General features: G+C 56.0%; 1 protein-coding gene across 6 annotated transcripts in view; it reads right to left on the bottom strand.

Moving 5' to 3' along the window:
* Nucleotides 1-17,583, bottom strand: part of NUMA1 (nuclear mitotic apparatus protein 1) — a 60,215-nt gene that overhangs the window by 2,922 nt on the left and 39,710 nt on the right. For 3 of the 6 annotated variants that reach the window (XM_077829253.1, XM_077829394.1, XM_077829334.1), the window contains 14 exons: nucleotides 17,245-17,385; nucleotides 16,118-16,240; nucleotides 11,700-15,323; nucleotides 10,793-10,834; nucleotides 8,271-8,339; nucleotides 7,552-7,662; nucleotides 7,240-7,458; nucleotides 6,170-6,327; nucleotides 5,653-5,902; nucleotides 4,764-5,049; nucleotides 4,292-4,428; nucleotides 1,303-1,515; nucleotides 592-699; nucleotides 139-312 (listed from right to left, as the gene is read on the bottom strand). In XM_077829253.1, coding sequence (XP_077685379.1) covers nucleotides 139-312; nucleotides 592-699; nucleotides 1,303-1,515; nucleotides 4,292-4,428; nucleotides 4,764-5,049; nucleotides 5,653-5,902; nucleotides 6,170-6,327; nucleotides 7,240-7,458; nucleotides 7,552-7,662; nucleotides 8,271-8,339; nucleotides 10,793-10,834; nucleotides 11,700-15,323; nucleotides 16,118-16,240; nucleotides 17,245-17,385 — 5,655 coding nt within the window. The remainder of the gene's footprint in view (nucleotides 1-138; nucleotides 313-591; nucleotides 700-1,302; nucleotides 1,516-4,291; nucleotides 4,429-4,763; nucleotides 5,050-5,652; nucleotides 5,903-6,169; nucleotides 6,328-7,239; nucleotides 7,459-7,551; nucleotides 7,663-8,270; nucleotides 8,340-10,792; nucleotides 10,835-11,699; nucleotides 15,324-16,117; nucleotides 16,241-17,244; nucleotides 17,386-17,583) is intronic. The other 3 variants (XM_077829630.1, XM_077829476.1, XM_077829552.1) reach the window with 3 other exon arrangements.

Here is a 17,583-nt window from a genome sequence, read left to right on the forward strand (position 1 = left end):
GGCTCAGTACAGGGGTACCCGGGGGATCTGCAGGAGATCAGGCTAGACTGAATGGCTCCTGGCCATGAACAACGGACGGCCTGCAGGGACAGCCAGCACAAGGCGGGTGGGGCGGGGGCGAGATGCCCTGCTCCATACCTTGCCCTTCCCCTTGGGCGACTTGGCTGTGGCTATCCTGGGGGACCGCCGAGCGCTGCCACGTGGCGAGGTTTTGGGCGTCGTTTTCCGGTTGGCGCCCCGGCGCAGGAGGCTGCTGCCCAGCTTCTTGGGGGTGTTCAGGATGCTGAAGGCCATCGACTGGCGCCGGTCGGGCTGCAGGGAGGGAAAGCGGAGCCGTGGAGCGCTGGGGCTTTCCACACAGCACGGCAGAGCCCCACCGGCCCGGAGAGTCACTTCACGCCCAGGACGGATACTCTAGCTGCTGGCCGGAGTCTGGAGCAGTGCATGCTGGGGCGGCCCATCCCCCCCCAGCTGGGACAACGCCCTCGATCCTGACCCCGAGCCCTCCTTGCTAACCAGAGCCGCTCAACCACGTCCCCAGGCCTCAAGCCAGCTCGGTGTCAGCCCGGGGGGCACGGACAAGTTGCTCACCTGCTTGCCGGTCGCTTGGGGCTCGCCCTTCCTGCTGCCACGCTTGCGCTCCTCGTTCCGCTCTCTGGGCGTCTGGGGCCGTGGGAAGCAGCTGGTTGGCTTCTTGGACTGGAGGGAGAGAGTCAGAGTGGGGATCCTGGCTGGCTGCTCCCCAGCCAGCACCCCCAGCCCAGCAGGGGCAGAGGAGAGTGCGCGTTATTGCGGCACGGACGTGCAGCCAGGCCAGGAGGAGACCTGTATGTGCCCTGTGCTCCAGGGGGATCCTGCAGGGCTGCCGGAGTGCAGGCAGCAGGCCCAGGGCATGGGAATCCCCCAGTTGGTATTCGTATTTCCTGCTAGAGATCTCTCCGATCAGCTGCCTGCCCAGGAAGAGCATTCCCGCCCCAGAGCAGCCCTCACCCCCCTGGTCCCTCCGCTCCGCCTGTGCTTTGTGGGGGGCGGCTTTTTAAATGGGTGTGCGCGCGAAAGGCGAGCTCCCCTTGCTTGGGCCCGCTCGGAGAGGGAGCTAGCGGCCACGCTGAGCAGCATCAGCAGGAGTGCCCTACATGCCGCCAGCTATGCAGTCCTGACCCCCAGGACCTGAACCTCCACAGCGAGCCCATCGCAGCCTCACCCCTTCCAGTGCTGCATGCTCACGAAAGTCAACGGACCCGCACTGTCCCCTGGGCGCACTCATGCAGCAAGTGGGGCAGGGCTCAGCTTGCCACTCACCTCCGGGGTGTCTGGGCCCTGGTGAGATTCGTCTGAACTGCGCTTCCTCTGCAGCCGCGTGGCGATGCCTCCTGCCCAGCCGGTGCTGAGCGTGCTGCGACGGGCGGCTGCGCTCTCGATCTGCGAGGGCTGCATGCTGGCCCGGCGCAGCGTCTCCTTCGGGTCGCCGGTCTTCATCTCCTCGTCCGTGATGACGGTCAGGGACTGGGAGGGCTGGGGAAACACAGGCACAGACAGGAGACTGGTGACACACTGCCTGCAGAGAACACGTTCTCACGCAGCTCAGTCTCAGACTAAGCCCGGAAGGGACCAGCGTGATCATCCAGTCTGACCTCCTGCACATCGCAGGCCACAGAGCCCCACCCACCCACTCCTGTAATAGACCCCGAACCTCTGGCTGAGTCACTGACTTTCTCAGATCTTGATTTAAAGACACGTGGGAAAAAATTCTCTGGAGTAATGCAGAGCCCTCCTAATCTAATATCCCATTCCTGGCCATTGGGGATTTTTGCTACTAGCAGTCACAGATGGGCCACATGCCACTGTAAGCAGTCAGCCCCTCCGTAAACTTATCACGCTCAGTCTTAAAGCCGGTTAGTTTTTTTTGCCCCACTGCTCCCCTTGCAAGGCTGTTTCAGAACTTCACTCCTCTGATGGTCTAATTCCGAATCTCAACTTGTTGATGACCAGCTTGTATCCGTTTGCTCTTGTGTCCACATTGGCGCTTCACTTAAATAACTCCTCTCCCTCCCTCGTGTTTTTCCCTCTGATGTATTTATAGAGAGCGATCATATCTCCTCCAGCCTTCGTTAAACAAGTCAACAGTTGAACAACAGTCTTGGCTAAACAAGCCAAGCTCCTTGAGTCTCCTCTCGTAAGACAGGTTTTCCATTCCTCAGATCATCCTCATAGCCCTTCTCTGCACCTGTTCCAGTTTGAATTCATCTTTCTTAAACACGGGAGACCAGAACTGCACACAGTGTCCAGATGAAGTCTCACCAGTGCCTTGAACAAGAGCAATAACACTTCCCTGTCTCTACTGGAAATAGCTTGCCTGATGCATCCTAGGATTGCATTAGCCTTGTTCACAGCCACATCACATTGGTGGCTCATAGTCATCCTGTGATCGACCTATACACCAAGGTCTTTCTCCTCCTCTATCACTTCCAACTGATACGTCTCCAGCTTATAGTAAAAATTCTTCTGGTTAGTTCCTCAGTGCATGATCTTGCCCTTTGCACTATTCAATTTCATTCCATTTCCATTACTCCAGTTTTTAAAGTTGTCCAGATCTTATAGGATACTCCTGTTTTCCTCCGTACTGGTAATACTTCCCACCTTTGTGTCATCTGCAAATTTTATTAGCACACTCCAACATGTGTGTCACAGTCATGAATGAAAAGCCTAAATAAGATTGGTCCCAAGACTGATCCCTGCAGAACTCTGCCAATAACCTCCCTCCAGCCTGACAGTTCACCTTTCAGTATGATCCCTTGTAGTCTCCCCTTTAACCGGCTCCGTACCCATCTTTCAGTTCTCATATTAATCCCCATCTTCTCCAATTGAACTAAATTTCCCATGTGGAGCTGTATCCAATGCCTTGCTGACAGCCAGGAAGACAGGAAATGCAGGAACTGTCTAAAAAATCAGTTCTCTTCTCAAAGAGATCAGATTGGTCTGGCACAACCGACCTTTCTTAAACCCATGTTGTATTTTATCCTAATGACCGTTTGCCTCTATGTCCCTAGCTACCTTCTCTTTCAATATTTGTTCCAAGACCTTGCATACAATTGATGTCAAACTAACGGGCCTATAGTTACTTGGATCCCTTCCCACCACCCTGCTTCTTAAAAATAGGTACTGTATTAGCAATTCTCAGGTTGGGGGTGGGGAGGGATAGCTCAGTGGTTTGAGCATTGGCCTGATAAACCCAGGGTTGTGAGTTCAATCCTTGAGGGGGCCATTTAGGGATCTGGGGCAAAAATTGGGGATTGGTCCTGCTTTGAGGAGGGGGTTGGACTAGATGACCTCCTGAGGTCCCTTCCAACCCTGATATTCTATGATACTTCGAGTTTACAGAATCACTAAAAATCCTTGCTATTGGGCTTGCAATGTCACATGCCAGTTCCTTTAATATTCTTGGGTGGAGATTATCTAGGCCACTGATTTGGTCCCATTAAACAGTTTGAGTTTGACTTTCACCTCAGATGTGGTAATTTCTACTTCCATACCCTCCTTTCCATTAGCCGCCCTGTCACTACCCCTAAGCTCCTCATTAAAAACTGAGGCACAGTATTCATTCAGGTGTTGGACCAGGCCTAGATTCTCTTTAGTCTCCATCCCAGCCTCAGCTGCCCGAGTCCGACCCAGTTAGCAGGTGCTCAGACTGCTGATAAATCCAGCACTGAAGGGAGGCTCACAGATAAGTGGTGGGCTTGTTGTCCAAGTCCAGGTCTGAGAGCCAGAGCTCAGCTACCTGCTCCAACGCTGACCCAACATCTCGGGCAAGTCACTTTGCAGCTCCTGCCACATCTCAAAGTCTGGGAGCCATGGTATCAGAGCACTAGTCATTAATGGATTTCTCCAGCCTCACTACATCATATCACCCTGTTACACAGACGTGAAACGGTGGCACGGACAGTCACAGAGTTAGTTGCAGAGCTCGGAATAGAGCACAGGTGTCCTGCATCCCAAGCTGCAGCCCCAACCAGCAGGCCTCTCTGACAATGGGCTAACAGCTACCTACCCCCAGAGCGGGGAGAGAGGGCGGACTGGTCAGTGGTCAGCACTCCAAAGGGGGAGAGGCAAAGGGCACTGAACTGTCGCGATCTGCCCATCGCTGGGGGAGCACACACGCCAACTGCAGGGGGAGGGCAGCAGGGGGAGCCAGGTGGTCTCGCCTGGCCCTGGAGTGGAGGGGTCATCGGGCAGGTAAGTCAGCGGTTTGTTTCTGAGGCAGGGGATTTGCGATCTCCTCTCCAGCTCTTACCCTAGACTCCAGGGGGTAGCAGGTCTTCATGTGGGGGGGACACACCCTGTTACGCTGCTGCAACTCGGCAATGCGGTTCCAATCGTCCAGCTGATCCGGCTCATCCTGACAGGTGCCCAGATAGAAGCTGCTGCGGCCTAAAAACCAGGGCAGGGGGCAGAGATGGGAGCATTAGTGCGTCTGAGCTGAAAGGCCCCCTGGGAGACCCCCCCCGGGGCCACACTAACTTCACAGCAGGGGAACGCCAGTGCACAGACTGCTGGGGGAGCTTTCCACTCCCAGCTCTGCTGGTGCATCCTGATCCTGCCCCGCAGCCCTGGACCCCGCCCAGCCCCTGCACCCCCCGCCCAGACTAGACTCCCCCAGGCAGAGGCTCAAATGGATAAACGTGCTCTGTAGCCAAGAAAGAGGCTGCCTGCCTCATTCACTGCACTGACCCCCCCCCCCCCCGCCCCCCAGGCCATGAACTCACTGAGGCTGGCGCTGCGGCCCGCCTGAGAGCGCCTCAAGGAGCTGCGGGTGGCAGGCCGGTAGCCGGGTAGGCTGAGCAGGGCAGGGTTGCCCAGGGTCTCCTCGGGGGAGGCAGCTCCCAGCCCAGCGAGGGATTCCTGAGAGCGGCAGCTGGTGACGGAGCGGGTGGAGGCAGCCGAACGCAGCCTGCTCCTGGCGGGGTTCTGTGCAGGGGCGTTCTGGTGGGCCTGGGCCGACTGCACGCTGTAGAAGGACGCGTTGGCGCTGTCTGGTTCCTCGGCCTGTTTCTGACGTGTTAGAACACAAGGCAGATCAGCTTCCTCTGAAAACATATTCCTCCCCAGAAGCAGAGCCCCCTCAACGTGGGTGGGTGGGCAAAGCTCGAGACAGCCTGCATCAGCCCCCCAGCACGGGTCTGCCATGGACCCAGCTGCCTCCCCTGCCTCTGGTGGGCACGGGAGAGATCGGGGGGTGTGGGAAGAGGAACCGACAAACCACTCCATCCCCTCCTCTCAGTACAAGGGAGGGCTCTGCATTCAAACAGCTCCTCTGCTGCTGACCACGGGGCCATGATTCAAGGGCCCCCGCTCTGTAAGGAGGACAAGAGCAGCTCAGGGCTGGACTTATCCAAGCCTGGTGGGATGAGAGCCCGATGTCTGGGTTGGCCTCTGGAGCCAAGAGATCAGAGGAGCTCCTATGCTAACACACCATGGGCCTCCTGCCTCAGCAGACGTCCCACTTCCCCTCTGGTGTGGCTAGCTGGAAGAGCAGAGGGTGTGATGAAGCAGAAGCATCTTCAGATGCACCTGTCCCCAGCGCAGCTCTGAGCCCTCACTCCAACGGGCTCGGAGGGCCCTGCCCCCCTCCCCTCGCCAAGGACCCAGGGTTACTTTCGTCATGGTGATGTTGATGATCTGCATGGTGCGCCGGCGAGCCGAACGGGTCTTGCAGCCCGAGTCAATGGACAGGTCGTCCAGGGAGCCAATGCTGCTCTCCAGTTTGGACTGCGTGCGGGTGGGGATAGGGGTGAAATAGAGGCTCTCCAGAGACTCAACTTTACGAGGCAGCCGCTGGGATGTGAGCGATTCCACGCTGCCCGGCATGGCCGAGATTTCCGACTGGGATCGGCTAGGCTTCCTGCTGAAACAGGGTAAAGGTGAATGCAGCATGTCATGGTGCACTGTCCGCTTCAGATGGCTCAGAGCACAAGCTAGGCATGGATAGCTGACCTGCATTTACCAGGCTGGCTGAGAAATGCTGGCCCAGGGATCGAACTTGCAGAGCTGGGCAGGAAGGGTCCCAGCTGAAGGGTATCGCCTCTAACTCCCTCCCGCATTGGAGGCCCTGGGAACTTCAGAGGCTGGGCCCAGCTACTCTTGGGTGCCCCAGGGTGGGGGAAAGAGGTACCTGGTGGAGTTGAGAGGCAGCATCTCATCCCCGCTCAGGTCCAGGCTGTCTGTGCTGACGTCAGCCAGGTTCTGACGGAAGGTCTCCCGGCTCTTCAGCGTATCTGTAGCCACCTGGAATCTGCCAAGCTCCCGTAACTGGCGATCTGCAAACTCCACCTGGCGGGGAGGAACGGCACGGTGAGGCAGGCTGCACCGCCCGGGTGAAGCTGGGGGACCAAGGGCCGGCCAAGAGTCGGATTGGACACGCAGCCCACATGCAACAGAAACCCACTTCTGCTCCAGGAAAGGACTCTGGAGAGGTAGCAAGAAACTCTGGGGAACACAGCTGACTCAAGGGGAAAGGAGGATCTTGTTAAAAGCAACGGGCTGGGGCTCAAAGGGGCTGGGTTCCATTTGCAGCTCGGGGTGACCTCAGGGAAATCGCTTCCCCTCTGTAGCTCAGTCCCCCACGCCAAATCTTCCCCTTCTCAGTCATGAGGCCTAATTCACTAGTTTTTGAAGTGCTTTGAGCTCTCCAGCTGACCGGCTGGAAGGTTACTGCATTATGGTCTCCCGCTGCGTGCGCAGGTTCTTGTGTGAGTGCCATGCCCCGCCTTGTGCAGCGGTGGGACCACCGCTATCAGCCTGGCCCTCTGCTGTCACTTCCCCACCCTCAGCAACGTTAGCTGGGCCAGCTGATCGCTCGTGGGTGATGGCTGCAATAGCTCTGCAACAGAGAGGATTCTCCAGCAGAGTGGGGAAGCTAGTGAAGACCATAGGCAGTTGTTGCTTAAGAAGCGGGGTGAAGATGGAAGCTGGACAGCCACAGTACCGAACAAAACACTCCATCACCGTTAAAACCCCGGCTCCCTGCTGAGCCAACACCTTGGGTAACAAGCATGTTTGCTTCCCAGCTCGTCCTGTAGGGTAGCATGAAGCACCATCCACCACTCTCCCCACCAGTGACGGACGGGCTCCAGATCTGCATCCAACCTTCCTACACTGGGGTGCTTGTAAGGGTAGACTGAAGGGAGCCAGATCTCTGACCCCTACCCCCCCAACTCCCCACAAGGTGCAGCATCCCCATACCTGCGCCTCCAAGCTGCGGACCTGGCTGGTCAGGTTCCTGCAGCTGAGCTCCGACTCCTTGGCCTGCAGGATGGATTGCTGCAGCTCCTTGGCCAGCCGCTCCGACTCAGCCTTGAGCTCGACATTCTCCTTCTGCAGCTGCTCCATCCCCTTCAGCTTCTCCGCCAGGTCTTGGTTCTGCTGCTTCTTGGCGTCATAGAAAGTTTTTGCCTTCTCCACCTGGGAGGAGAGGAAACAGTCAAGCCACCGCCGCCTTCCGGCGTCCATGGGAAATGATGGTGGGCCCCTAAGGAGGGAGCCAGCTGTCCATACCTGCACTTTGTAGTGCTCTGCAGCCTTCTCTTTCTGGGCCAGCTGCTCCTGCAGCTCAGATATCTTCACCTGCTGGAGATCAGCCTCTGCCTGGAGTTCCCCTTCCCGCACCTGCGGAGCCAGCGGGAGATGGGAAGAGAAAGTTTAATGGAGCCCAACAGCTTCTAAGTCACCCCCATGAAGGGTTCAGCCCAGGCTCCACCTGCGTTATGGAGAGAGCTCTTTGGCCATGCTTCCGAAGAGGGGGGAGCCGCCGCTTCCTGAGGAGGATACTGATGGACTCAGTGCACCAGCGGCACAATCCAAAGTCCCAGATCAGCCTCTGCGCACCTCCAGAGAAGGTCGACAGCAGATGCAGCCCATTGGCACTCACGGTCCTCCCCTTGGAAGACTGGCTGCCATGGCAGTGAATTTTTACAGGGCAGATGTAGCCAATATGAGGCTCCTGCGGCTGTCCCGTGCATCTCCCCTCATCTGTGTTGTCGGGGGTAGCGCACCGAGCACTGGTCCCCTGTATTCCTCTGGTCAGCTAGACGGCACATTGCAGGCGTTTTACTAGAGCAGACTGTGGTCAGCCCCTCTCTATTATACACAAGCTCAGTGCAGCCCTTGGGGATCCCAGCAAGCCCCCCCGATGTGGCCTGGAGTCAGGCAGGTTGGTCCCCAAGATTAAACACTGCCCTGGCCATGCAGTCCTCCTCCCGCCTATGCCATGTTACCTTCAGTTTCTCCTGCTGGGATCGGGTGGTTTTTTCGTTCTGGGCCAGCTTTTTATTCAGCTCCTCCACCTAGCAAGGAACAGGAGAGTGGTTACACCAGCCGCTTGGAGCCTTCCCTCTAAAGGCAGCACCATCCCTTCAGATGTCCAGGATTCCCCTCCTTGCCACAGTGCGCCAATGCACTTCCCGCAAGCCCATGGACTGTAGCGCCTCTGGACAGCTGAGCCTTAATGCCCATCGGGAAGGCAGGTGCCAACGCACTTAGCAATGGAAACCCTCATTGCGTGAGCTTTGAGCAGACCTGAGGTCCTGCTAGATCTCGAAAGAGGAGGAAAGCAGAGGGTGTGGCTAGTGCTATCACCTCTATTCCTTAGTCCCGCCCGCCCTGATGGCCTGTCACCGAACAGCTCCAGGGATTAACCAGCGTTCCGAGACACGGTCAGCACTGGCCATGCACATATTCCTTCAACAAAGCCCCCCTGGAGGAATGTTTCGGGGCATTGCTTCAGTCCCAGACCCCAAGTCCTGTACAGATGCGCATTCCCACCCTTTCCCCAGTAGAGGCAGTACAGCCACCCTCAGAACCCAGCACAGACACTCCTCACAGCCCAGCCAAAGCAACCCCCGGAGCAGGCCTCCACAACCCCAACACTGGTTAGTGGCTTCTCCAAGCAGACAGCTCACACCTGGCTTCAGTTAGTCTTTCATGGAAAAAAGGGTTTGCTTTATGCAGGCAGGAGAGCAGCTACTTAAGCCAAGACAATTGGGGGTCTGAGGAAACCCGTGCAAGGAACAAAAGCATTAGATGTAAGAAAAAAAAACAGGGGATGACCCCCCCGAGCGCCCCCTGCGGCTCCAAGCTCCAGCACTTGTCTCCATTGCCAACTGTTGGCTGTTCAAGCACCAACAGGAAGGGATGATGCAAGGCCATTTTAACCACCAGAACAATTTACTAAAGGTCATGGTGGAGTCTCCATCACTGACCATTTTAAAATCAAGGATCAACACTTGAATGTTTTTGTGAGAGATCTGCTCTATGAATTATTGTCTCTGGCCTGTGTTACACAGACTGGGTGATCACAGTGGTCCCTTCTGGCCTTGGAATCCAAGAGCTCTCCTCCTTACATTTGTCCTGAACCCAAATCAATGGGGTTTTTTTGGGTGTCTTGGGGATTATCAGGGGAAATGAGCCATGTGGAGATGTTCTCCGAGGTGCTGGTATTGGAGGAAAGCTGCATCTGGTTTGCACAGCACCGTGCTGAGAGATCCCAAGTCAAGAAGGGGCTGAAGAGGCTAAGATTTGACATAAACATCAAGGTAACTTGCATGACCCCAACAGAGGGAGCCCAGCATCAGCAGCTGTTAACAGCGGAGGGTGCATGACCCGGTAGCAAAGGGGGCCATAGCAGTCCAGAGGATATGGGCCAAGGATCCAGACCCAGCCCTGTCTCCCAGCAGCCAGAGACCCTCCTCTATGAAACAAACGCCTAGGGGCCATGCAATCCCTTAGCATGCAACGTATAAGCACTCAAGCAAAGTATGCAGGGCTGGCGGTGCAATTCTACCCGGAAAAGTGACCAAGATGGCACTATGGGAGTGGCTTCATGTTTGTCTCCCCATGTTCTTTCCTGCCACGCTGCAACCCGCCCTGGGGCGGGAGAGCCACGCTGCGATCTTTTCCTGCTCACACATCAGCACCAGGACTACATGCTCTGCAGGGTCACAGCCTGCCCCAAGTTACACCTCTGCCCTCGGTAGGCCTAAAGCTCAGTAACAGCTCTGGGGTGGTGCACACGGAGGTACGGACTCCAGCTCCCTCGCTCGTAGCGTGCTGACAGGTAGAGGTAACCGCAACGCTGACGCTGCACACAGAGCAGTAAGGGGCATTTGTAGTCACTTTTCAGAGCAGATCTGCGCTAAGGCCTCATGCGGGAGATGCTCTCAGAGCCCCACCTCCAGCCAGTGCCTGACTGAGCAGTTTGGATTCACTTGAAGTGTAGGATCCACGTCTCGGCCTCACTGCTTGGGAGAGCAGAAAGGGGTGGGAGCACCATGGAGCTGATGCCCAGCCTGCAGAAGGGGAGCAGCCAGAACAGGACATGGAGAGTCCCAGTACTCCTTAGAGGGTTGCTGGGGGTGGAGAACACCCACTCAGATGCCTGGCTGCTCGGTTCAGATCGCAGCGCAGCCCGTGGCTGTTACTGGGCAGGGAAGGGAAGAGGAGGGAACGAAAGACAGGCTGACCTGTGCACAGTGCCGTTCCCTGCAGCGTTTTAGGCTGGGACATGGGTAGGCTTTGGTGACAGATTTCATGGCCTGGGTCCTCCCCCCCCAGGAGCGAACGTGCAGCTCAGGGGAAGGCAGTCCAGTGGAGCAAACCAGCGTTCGTGGCTCATTCTCCGGGAAGGCCCAGAGTCCCCACTGCAAACAGTTAACAGGAGACTGCAGCTGTGGCGGGAAGCGGCAGCAGCTAGAGTCATGCACTGTCACCGTTTAAGCAGCCAGCACTTCGCATGCGTTACCTGCTTAGCTTGTTCTTTCCGAAATACCTCTAGCTGCTCCACCTGTACAACGGGGCGAGCAACGAAGACACAAGTGAACACACCAGAAACAGACCACCTAAGACAAAGACCATCCCGCCTGCTAAGACTCTACAAGGGGGATCTCAGGCAGGATTTACACTGCGCCCTTCTCCTTGGTGACTTGGTGCTATGGCAAAGGGGTGGTTGGCCCTTGGAGCTCAAGAGGGGTGCCGGTCTGTTCTCTCTCCAGATCTCAACCTGCCTGTGTCGTGCAGAAGGTCAGCCTAGCTCATCCCAGCAGCCCTGCTGGTCCTACGGATCAGATTGAGGGGACCAGCCTCTCTGCGAACTTAGTGACTGCTTTGCCATGGCCCCATCCCTCTGAAATCACATCCACGTGCAACTGGTTCAGCAGGAACTTAGGCGCTTTGACTTATCGCACAGCTGAGCTGACCCGCTGCAGGGACAGATTAACTCTCGGGAGCAGAAATGCTGCTTTCCAGGCCAGCATCACCAGCCAAGCTGGCCACGTAGTGGAATTAGCTGGCCAGGTCAACCACCTTTCAGAGGACTTGCCCAGCAGGCGTCAGCGGGCTGTTCATGGGGGCCAGAAAGGCTTAGGGGCACCGTTTGCTGCAGGCCTGGAGAAACTTGCTTCCCTTCTCCACGCCCAGCTGGCAGCCCCGACACCCTCGCGTAGCACTTCGCTGGGGTACAATTGGCCTTTAACAGCAGACCCCAAAGCTCTCTGACAGCGTCCTACCCAGGGCAGTTTCACGCCCAAACCGCTGGAGTCCTAGTAGGCGAGTCAGGACTTTCCCTTCCCTTCTCAGTCACTAGCCTTCTCCCTTCCTGCTGTCGGCCCGGGCAAGCCCAAGCCAAGCAGAACGCGTAGCGGGTGCCCTACCTGAGCCGTCAGCTTCTGCCTCTCCTCCTGGAACTTTTGCCTCTCCTCAAGGACCCTGACTTTGGCGTTCTCGTACTTGTTGGTCATGGCCTCCAGCTTCTTAACTGCGTCTTCAGCCTCTCGCTGGCTCCCAGCCACCAGCTTCTCAGACTCCACCTTGAGGGCCTCCATCTCCTGGCTGTGCTTCTCCTTCACCTGGCTGAGCTCGGCATCAAACTTCTGCCGCCCTTGGCTGGATTGTTCACTGAGCACTTGGTTCTCCTCCATCAACTGGGTGTTGGCCCGCTGGAGCACAGCGAGCCGCTCTGCGGAGCTGGCATTCTCCCCCTGCAGCCTCTGCACAGCGCGCTCTTGTTCGGAGAGCCTCTCCTTGAGGGAGAGGAGCTCTGCCAGTTCCAGCTTGGCTCTGGCAAGCTCTGCCTCCAGAGCACCGGCTGCTTTCTGCCTCTGCTCCAGCTCCTTGCAGTGTTTGCTTTCCAGGGAGGACTGCTCAGCCTGCTGCTGCTGGTAGAGGCGTTTCACTGGCATCAGCTCCCCGACCAACGCTTGGGCATTCGTGAGCTCTAGCTGCAGAGAGGACAAGAGCTGTTCCTTCTGGAAGCATTTCTCCTGCCAGGCCTTCACCTCTTGGCGGAGCTCCTCCTGGCATTCCCCTTGGGCGCTCAGTTCCCTCTTCAGGGCCTCTATGGACATCCTTTGCTTCTCTGTCTCCTCCTGGTAGGCCTGCACTTCGGCCTTCATCCGAGCGCATCTCTCTGCTGCTCGAGAAGCAGCAGTGGCCATCTCAGTCTGGAGCATCCGCAGCCTCTCCTCCAGCTTCTTGCTCTTCTCCGACTCCGCCATGATCAGGCGCTTCAGCTCCTTGCTCTCTCCCTCCTTCTCCAAGACCTGCAGGTGGAGAATGGACACTTCCTGCTCCAGGCTGCCAATCAGGCTGTTTTTCCTCTCCACTTCCTGACAGCACTGGGACATTTGTTCCTTCCAGCTGTCCTCCAACTTGCCCTTCTCTTGAACTGAAGAGCGCAGAGATGCCAGCTCCTTCTCTGCTGTGGCGATGGAGTCTTTACTCTGGGCCAGCTCTCTCCCCTTATCCAAGAGCTCTTTCTTCAGTGTCTCTATGGTGCCGTCTTGCCCAGCCTGTACTGACCTAGAGGCTTCCAGGAGTTTCTCCAGCTCCAACACCTTCTGCTTCTGCTGCGTCACCTCTCCCCTCAGGGCCTCCAGCTGGGCTTCCTGATGCTCCGAAGTGGCTGCTTTAGTTTGAGCTGCTGCTTTCTCCAGGCTGGCAATGGTGTCTCGCTGCTCCCTGCACTTTTGCTCCAGTTTCTCCATTTCAGAGTGGAGCATCTCACTCTCCTTCAGCTTCTCCTGGTAGAGATCTTGGTTGGAGCTGGATTCCTGCTCCGTGTGTCGGATCTTCTCCTCCAAGCTTTTGAGAGACATCTCCTTGGAGTACACAATGGACTTGATGCTGTCAATCTCAGCTTCTCGGGTCCTGGCAACCTCCAGGAAGCCCTGCAGCTCATTTTCCATCTTGGCCGCCCGCTCCTTCAGTGCCTCCACAGAGGCAAGCTCCCCTTTCAACTTGACAACAGTCTTTTGAAGGTCTCTCAACTCCTCGTTACGGGAGACGTTTTTCAGACGGAGCTCATCCAGCTCCCCTTCCTTCTCCTCGATCAATTCCAGGGACCTGGCCAGCTCCTGCTGGTGAGCAGAACGCTCGGCCCTTTGCTCATTGATGGAGTTCTGCAGCTGGACTTCCAGCTCTGCCTTGCTGGCTTTCTCCGCTGCGAGGTCTGCCTTGGCTTGCTCCATCTCCCCTGTCAGATGCTTCATCTCCGTGTCTCGAAGAGCTAGCTCCTGTTTCTGCTTCTGCAGGGTTTCTTCCAGCCTGGCGTTCAGCAGCTTAACCTCACCAGATAGTTTCTCCGCTTCTAGTTCTCTCTCCTTCAGGACCAACGCTGCTCTGGAGAGATCAGACTCCGTAGCTGTTAGCTCCTCACGCTTCTGTTCTCCAAGACGCTTCACCGTAGCTTCGAGCTCTGTTGTCTTGAGCCTTTCATTGGACAACTCCTTGGTGACAACCTTGAGTGCCTCAGCTGCCTTCTGTGCATCCATCTCCAGCCGAGCTAGGCGCTGGGCTGCTTCCTGCTGGGACACTGCTGTCTTCTCCTGCAGAGAGGAGAGATCGTCCCTGAGTTTTAGCTCCACGCTCTCCTTCTTCTTGACCTGGGCGAGGGCGTTGGAGAGGTCAGTCTGAAGCAGTGCCAGCCTCTCTTCTTGCTCTGTGGTCAGGCACTTCATCTGCGCCACCAGCTCCGCCACTTTGCCCTGCTCCACCTGGAGCTGCTGGCAGGCCTGTTTGTGGTCTCCACTCAGAGTTTTTATTGTCTCCTCCAGCCTCTCACGCTCTCCTTCACCCCCTTTAGCGGCTGAAGACATGTCTGCCAGCTGACGTTGCAGCCTCTCTGTCTTTGCCCTGTATTCGTCTCCCAGCTGCTGCACCTGCAGCTTGAGCGCTTGTCTCTTAGCTTGCTCCTCGCCCACCTCCTGCATAGCCTGATCTCGGTGCTCTGCCAGCTTCTGCATTTGGGACTCCAGCTCAGTTATCCTTTTAAGATGCCCTTCAAGGGTCTCCGAAGCTCTCCTCTTCTCATCCTCCAAGATCCCCTCTGTGTTCCGGACGGACTCTTCCATGGACAGGAGCCGCTCTTGGAGCTGGGCGTTTTCCTTGGCCAGCCTCTCCTTGTCTGAGAATTTCTGCTGACCTTCTTGCAGCTTGTTCTCCAGTTCTCGGAGCTGGGCTCTCAGTGACTCAGCAGCTGCTGCTTGGGCCTCGCCCTGTGAGCACTGGGCAGTGAGTTCAAGGACTCTGGCGTCCAGCTCTTGGACCCTCTGGCTCAATGCAATTTTTTCCCTCTGTATCTCTATGGCAGAGGCCTGGCTAGCATCTCTGGCTTTCTCCAAAGCTTGCAGCTGAGCGGTCAGGGCTGCCAGCTCCGCTTCCTGTTCCTGCTGGAATTCCTGTAGCTGCCGCAGGGCAGACTCCTTTTCCTGCATGGCCTTCGCATGCTCTTCTCTCAAAGATGCCAGGTGTCTGGCTTTCCCTTTGCTTGTAGCTTCCATCTGCTGAGTGAACTGCACCAGCTTCTCCTCGCTGTGCTTGAGGGTGTCACTGAGCTGGTCCACTTGCAGGCTCAGTCCTTGGATGGTCTCCCTGGAGGACTGCTCTTGCTTCTGGAGATCTTCGGCCAGCTGTCCCTTCTGAATCCTCTCCTCCTCCACCTGCTGGTGAAGAGTCACCAGCTCCTGGTCCCTCTGGAGGAGGAAGCTGTTTAGCTTAGCAATCTCCGTGGTGAGTGTGTTTACCTGGGCGGACAGGCGCTCCTCCTGCACTCTGGAGTCCTGTTCCAGCTTCTCTTTAGCCAGGTGGAGCTCAGAGACTGAGCTCTGGAGGTTGGCGATGAGGCCCGTGAGCTGAAGTTTCTCCTCTTCAAAGCAGCTCCGTTCAGACTGAAGATCTGCCTCACGGAGGCCCTTCTCCTCTTCCAGCTGCAGGATTGTGGCTTGGAGCTCTATCCCTTTAGCAGAGAGGCTGGCCACTTCCTGCTTTAAGTCTTCAAGCTGATGAGAGAAAGGAAACACTCATCAGTGGTATTCCACAACTGTTCAGGAGATCTAGACACTTCTGCCTCACAGAGACCTGCTAGCTCTTCCTCCCCACCAGCAGCACCATATTCCTGGCGAACCCAACGCTCGTTAACTCTACCTAGCTCCTGTGTGTTTTTAGTTCTCCCACCATTGCCATGCTCCAGAGCGAAAGCTGCCTTTCCTGAGCTGAGACCTCCCTCAGCACTGCCACTATAGGGTAACAGGAGACCACCACAGCCAGCAAGCACATCAGGGGCCACCCTCTGAAATACGTACTATGCAGAAAGGGATCGTGCTTGGGAATCTCTCACCCTCAGAATGCCCATTACCATGCCAGGCAGCAGGAGAGAACTGTAGCTTAGCCATCTTTATCCTCTATCCTTAGCCATCTGTATCCTCCCTCCATAACCAGGACTGCCTCACTCTTCTACTACTCCCCCTGCCCAGCCGGGAGAAAGATGTCACTGCCAATGCTGCTTGGTAAGTCAGAAGAGCTGTCAGTTGCTTCTGAGCTGGGAAATGGAGAATCACTCTCAAAGGGACTGGGGCTCTCCTCGGCATGCAAGCGTTCAGCTCTTTAGTTTCTTGCTGCTATGCTAGCAGGCTGGATGCAGACACTCTTTAAACGAGGGGCTGGTTATGAATCACACAAATTTAGGCAGGGCTTCCTGTGCTCTGCTTTCCTCAATAGATCAGGGTATTTTTCTGAAGTCCTCTGCACTTGCTGCCACTGTAGCTCCTCCTTTGACTTGAGCAAGAAGCCATACCTTCAGGATGTCCCCCATAACCTCTCCTTTCTCCTGTGTGGCATTCTCCCCCAGCCTTGTCAGCTGGTCTTCCAGCAGAGAGATCTTCCCCTGCAGAATCTCCATCTTCTCTTCCAAGCATTTCTGGGGAACAAGACACAAGATTGAGGAAGGTAGCAAAAGTGGGAGGGGAACAAACAATCATAGAAATGTGGGGCTGGAAGGGATTCTCTAATCCTTGAAGTCTTTAAACCACGATTTGAGGACTTCAATAGCTCAGACATAGGTGAGAGGTTTTTCGTAGGAGTGGTGGGTGAAATTCTATGGCCTGCGTTGTGCAGGAGGTCAGATTAGATAATCATAATGGTCCCTTCTGACCTAAATATCTATGAATCTATAAGGTCATATAGTCTACCCCCATGTCCAGAGGCAGGACCAAGTAAACCTGGACCATCCCTGACAGGTGTTTGTCTAACCTGGTCTTATAAACCTCCAGTTTTGGAGATTCCACAACCTCCCTTGGAAGCCTATTGCAGAGCTCACCTCCCCTGAGAGTTAGGAAGATTTTTTCGAAGCTCTAACCTAACTCTCCCTTGCTGCAAACCAAGCCTTGTCCTATCTTCAGTGGACATGCAGAACAATTGATCACGGTCCTCTTTATAAAAGCCCTTAATATACCAAGACTTATCAGGTCCCCCCTCAGTTTAGTTCTCAAGTCCAGGTTTTTTTAACCTTTCCTAATAGGTCGGTTTTTCTCAAGTCTCTGATAATTTTTGGTGCTTCTTTGGTCTCCTGGTCTCCATCTGCAGCAGCTAAAGTCTCACCCTAACTGATAAAGGGCCCAAGACTCCTCTTCCCACTGCTGGGATTCCAGAGCCCCACTCCCCTCCACGCTCTGCACTGCTGACATCTTTTCTCAGGAGGATAGAACGGACTCTTAGCTAACGCTACGCACGACCCACGTGTGGGTATTACTGCTGATCCACCCAAAGCACTCCTCCCTCAGAGACGGACAAGCTGCCTCCACACTACTCCTTAGCCCAGAGGGCACAAGCTTGGTAACCAAGTTCGGAGTGCTGGATCCCTATCACCCACCCCAGTAGAGGAGTTGCCTGGTTCTGTCGGGCATACCGCACAACATTCCCTACCTTCTCGTGGAGGGCGGTGTGGAGCTCGGTCTCAAGGCGGGCTTGTTTCTCCCCCGACTCCATCAGCGCCGCGTTGTGTTCCTCGGAGAGCTCGTTCAAAGCTTCTTGAAGCTGCATCAAGTGGCTGGCGAACTCCCGCAGCTGTATCAAAATGAAAGACGCCCAAACACAGCCTGGTTATCAAGTGCACGCAGAGCGGGCTGTTCAACTCAGCCTTCCTTTACACAAGAGCCTTGTGCTCAGCAGCACACAGGGGATTATTTCCCGTAGTCTTTATGCCCCCTGTCACTGCTGTATCCAACAGCCTTGCACACATTCATTTATTCTCTCAATCCCACT

Source organism: Eretmochelys imbricata, chromosome 1 (genome assembly GCF_965152235.1).
Source record: "Eretmochelys imbricata isolate rEreImb1 chromosome 1, rEreImb1.hap1, whole genome shotgun sequence".
Lineage (NCBI taxonomy): Eukaryota > Metazoa > Chordata > Testudines > Cheloniidae > Eretmochelys > Eretmochelys imbricata.